The sequence below is a fragment of the Emiliania huxleyi genome (genome assembly GCF_000372725.1).
Source record: "Emiliania huxleyi CCMP1516 chromosome Unknown EMIHUscaffold_1972, whole genome shotgun sequence".
Taxonomy (NCBI): Eukaryota; Haptophyta; order Isochrysidales; family Noelaerhabdaceae; genus Emiliania; species Emiliania huxleyi.
Genome location: NW_005200621.1, coordinates 1 through 3,529, shown reverse-complemented (window position 1 = coordinate 3,529; position 3,529 = coordinate 1). Strand labels below are relative to the sequence as shown.

The 3,529-nt window shown below is 62.1% G+C and overlaps 2 protein-coding genes across 2 annotated transcripts; both read left to right on the top strand.

Moving 5' to 3' along the window:
* Positions 1-797: 797 nt before the first annotated feature.
* On the top strand, positions 798-1,706 carry EMIHUDRAFT_253925 (hypothetical protein; the record flags this gene model as incomplete). The annotated part of the gene is made up of 1 exon (XM_005781924.1): positions 798-1,706. One exon carries the CDS (start codon positions 798-800, stop codon positions 1,704-1,706), a length of 909 nt encoding a protein of 302 aa, XP_005781981.1.
* A 602-nt stretch (positions 1,707-2,308) lies between these two features.
* EMIHUDRAFT_447155 (hypothetical protein) lies at positions 2,309-3,166 on the top strand. The gene has a single exon (XM_005781923.1). It carries the CDS (start codon positions 2,427-2,429, stop codon positions 3,087-3,089), a length of 663 nt encoding a protein of 220 aa, XP_005781980.1. The 5' UTR covers positions 2,309-2,426; the 3' UTR covers positions 3,090-3,166.
* The last annotated feature ends 363 nt before the right edge of the window (positions 3,167-3,529 follow it).

Genomic DNA, 3,529 nt, shown 5'->3' with positions numbered 1-3,529 from the left:
ATTGCAGCAGTGTAGATGTAGCGATTGTCCGCGAATGTCGGGTAGGCCGTGTAGCGGGCCGAGGGTCTGGTTTAGGTGGCGATAAAAAAGGTCCAAACCCCGCCGGACGTCGTCCTGCCCGTTCCAACTGCCAAGGACCCGTCCGTCGACGAATGTGTCTCCGAGCGGCACCGCAAGTGACTCACGCGACAGGCTGGAGACCGAGCGCTGCGAGCGGAGAAGCAGGTCCAGTCCAAGTCGTAGGTGGCTGTTGCTCCCGTGCAGAAGGTAGACACAGGGAGGAAGCGTTGACCACCGCCACATTATCCACTCCAGGTATCCGTATCCCTCGTCGCCCTTGTTGTCTACGGACAAGACCGAGCGATTCGACAGCAGGCCGCATTGTTCGACTATGGTTGCATCCCATGGTAGCCACGCGGGCGGCGGCTCCCGACATCTCACCCAGACGACCTCGCACATCGCGGTCATGCTGGCATTCGCCGCAGCTGGCTTGGCATCAAAGCGTTGCTGTCGCTCCTTCATTTTGGCCGGCATCAAAGCTGGCGAGAGTACGGTCTCCCCATGCAAACATGATAGTCCGTGTCGCCGTGCGCACGAACATGCAGATAGATGGAAGGCCGGGCCGAAATCTTCCGGAGTTTCGCGCGCCACCAAACAAAGCTTGCAGGCTTGTGGGCGCGGGCGGATCTGTCCTGCTGCAGGGATGCGTGCACGCACGGATGGCTTCGCCCTCATAGCTGCCGGCATAACCCATGTTGGTTTGGGTAGGAGCCGTTTCGCCAGCTTTGACGTCGGCCATGATCAAGGAGCTGCGACAGCAACGCTTTGACCCCAGGCCGGCTGCCGCGAATGCCAGCATTGCTGCGGCTTCGTGGGTGGATTACCAGAACACCACGGTGATGGAATCTGCCTGGCTTCAGAAACAGGCGGTGCTTCGCGAGGCTGCAGCACGTGCACGCAGCACAAGGCGGTCGGCTTGGCCGGTGGTGCACCATGTGACGTATGCCAATGGCTGCTGCGCGACCATCCTGCAGAAGAACCACGACGCTGCTGTGCAACATGGGGCGCTCACGTCTCTTGCTCTTGGCCCGGCAGACTTGAACCCGACGTGGTATCTGGAGAACGACGCCGTCCTGCGGAGCAAGCGGGGAGCGGGCTACTGGCTGTGGAAGCCGCGTGTCATCCTGGAGGCGCTCGAGCGTGCGGAGTGGGACGAGGTGGTCCTGTACATGGATTCTGGCTCACTGCTACAAAAGCCACCTCACGGCCTCGCCAGATGGGCGATGAACGGGAGCGGGTTCATGCACTGGTGCAGCCCTCATCTGGAGAGGGTTTGGTGCAAGCGCGACGCGTTCGTCCTCCTGGGCTTGCCGTTTCCGGACACCGAAAACCAGGCGCAGCGCACCGCTGCCTTTGTGCTTGTGCGGAAGACGCAAGCAAATCTGAAGTTCGTGCATGAATGGCTTCGCCTTGCACAAGACATCCGCGTGGTGTCTGACATGCCCTCGACCACGGGGCCGGAGGACAGGGCGTTCAGGAGCCACCGACACGACCAAGCAATCTTGTCTCTCCTAGCGAAGCGTCGCGGGCTCCCGTGCTACCGAGATCCGAGCCAGTGGGGCGGTTGGAGCACTCCCTCGTCGGACCAGGCCCTGTATCCTGGGGATTATGGGCAGGTCATCGTTCACACGAGGCAAAAAGCCTGATGACGCGATAGGTCGCCCGGTTTTGGGGTGGCTGGGTCGCCCGCCCGAGGTGGGTCGCCCGGGATGGGGTGGGTTGTGTACGAGTCCCAACACACCCAAAAGCAGTATTTTTCAGAAAACTCGTCTCTTGTCCATGTATTACATCAACTGACACCGAGAGGCAGCCTGAGGCAGCCCGCCGAGTCCAGAGACGCCTGCAGCGCCTTACACAATCAAGCAGCCCCCAGCCCCCATGCCATGATGTCCCCATAAGTACCTCGAGATAAGTACCCCCAAAGTGACATACGGAAGCAGCGCGAAGCAGTACACAGGTCGTCGAGCTGCGCAATGCAAACGCTCTCACGCCCAAGCTCAGCTTCGTGGGTCGCGCGATTGTGTGTGTGCGCACGTGCAGTGTGTAGAAACACATCACGTCAAGGCTTCTGTCGGCGTGGACTGTGTTCGGTGCTCTCCCACAGTCTCTGGACTCTGCGCTCGGGTGGAGCCAGTTCAAATTCACTATTCTTTTAGTGCCATGAGTGCGCTAGACACGTCCCCACCTTTGCAGGATGCTTGGAGCACTTGCAGTTATTAGGATTTTGCAAAAGCGAGGGGGAGGGGAGCGGGCCGGGTATAGAGCACCGGCGCTGGCTCGCTGCTTCTTCCACGCCGCAGCTGACTGTCTCCACTTCACGCGCGGACGTCCACCTCACCGGACACTCGGCCGCGCGACAATTTTGGATGGCGACATCAATCATGGCCTCGGGCGACGTGGGCGGAGAGGCCGGCAAAGGCATGGCGCCAGAGGAGGCGCGAGCGCTCTACGATGACTGGGGCGATGGATACACGACCTCGGTCGAGTCTTGGGGCTACACGATGCCGCACGAGATTGCTGCGGCGCTGGCGAGCCTCGCAGACGACGCTCCTTCGTTCTCTGGCAAAATCCTCGACGCGGGCGCCGGCGACGGCCTCTCTGGGCGCGAGCTCCGCGCGGCAGGCTTCAAGAATGCGGACATCACCGGCGCAGACCTGTCCCCGAAGCTGCTCGAAATCGCAGCGAGCCGCTCGGTCTACGACCAGCTCAAGCAGCTCGACCTATCGCAGCGCCTGCCGTTCGAGTGCGAGAGCTTTGACATGGTGAGCTGCGTCGGCACACTCACCTACCTAGCGCCGTCGTCGGGCGTCCTCGCTGAGTTTGTGCGCGTGACAAAGCCGGGCGGCCACATCTGCTACAACATTCGCACCGACCACAAGCTGGCGTGGCTCGAGACGGAGAAGGCGATGGTCGCGAATGGCTCCTGGCAGCTGCTCACAGAGACGGAGCCGCGGCCATACCTGCCGAACAATCCCGACTACGCCGACAAGGTCCTGACCGTGATCTCTTGCTATAGGAAGACCGTGTGAGGGGAGGCTCTGGAGCTGCGTGGCGGCAGGCCCCTTCCCTCTTTTGTACACCTGTGAGCGGTAAAGGGTGTGGATGCTGGGTTGACGGAAATCGGGGGACGCGACCCACTTCGCCACAGACGGTCCCGCGCCTCGCCGCTAAGTTTGCGGCACGCCCCGCACCGTCCGCTGTGCCGCGTTTTTTGTCCGGAGTGAAAAGTCCAACGCGCTCGTCGGTGGCGGCTTCCCCCAACCTGCCCGCAACCTGCGCCGCGCTCGGGCCTCGGCATAGCGGGTCAGCAAGCCCTAAAACGGCGGGAGGGGTAGGGCTATATCGATAGAGCTAGAGGGCTCAACCACCCCTCCACCCCTCCACCCTCCACCCCTCCACCCTCCCGGAGCGAGAGGGGTCCGTCCTCGAGCCCTCCCACTTCCACCCCTCCGACCGGAGGGCTCGCCAG

What these genes read in the sequence shown, in the direction of transcription:
- EMIHUDRAFT_447155 (XM_005781923.1), top strand. Translation starts at nt 2,427, where the DNA reads ATGGCGACATCAATCATGGCCTCGGGCGACGTGGGCGGAGAGGCCGGC.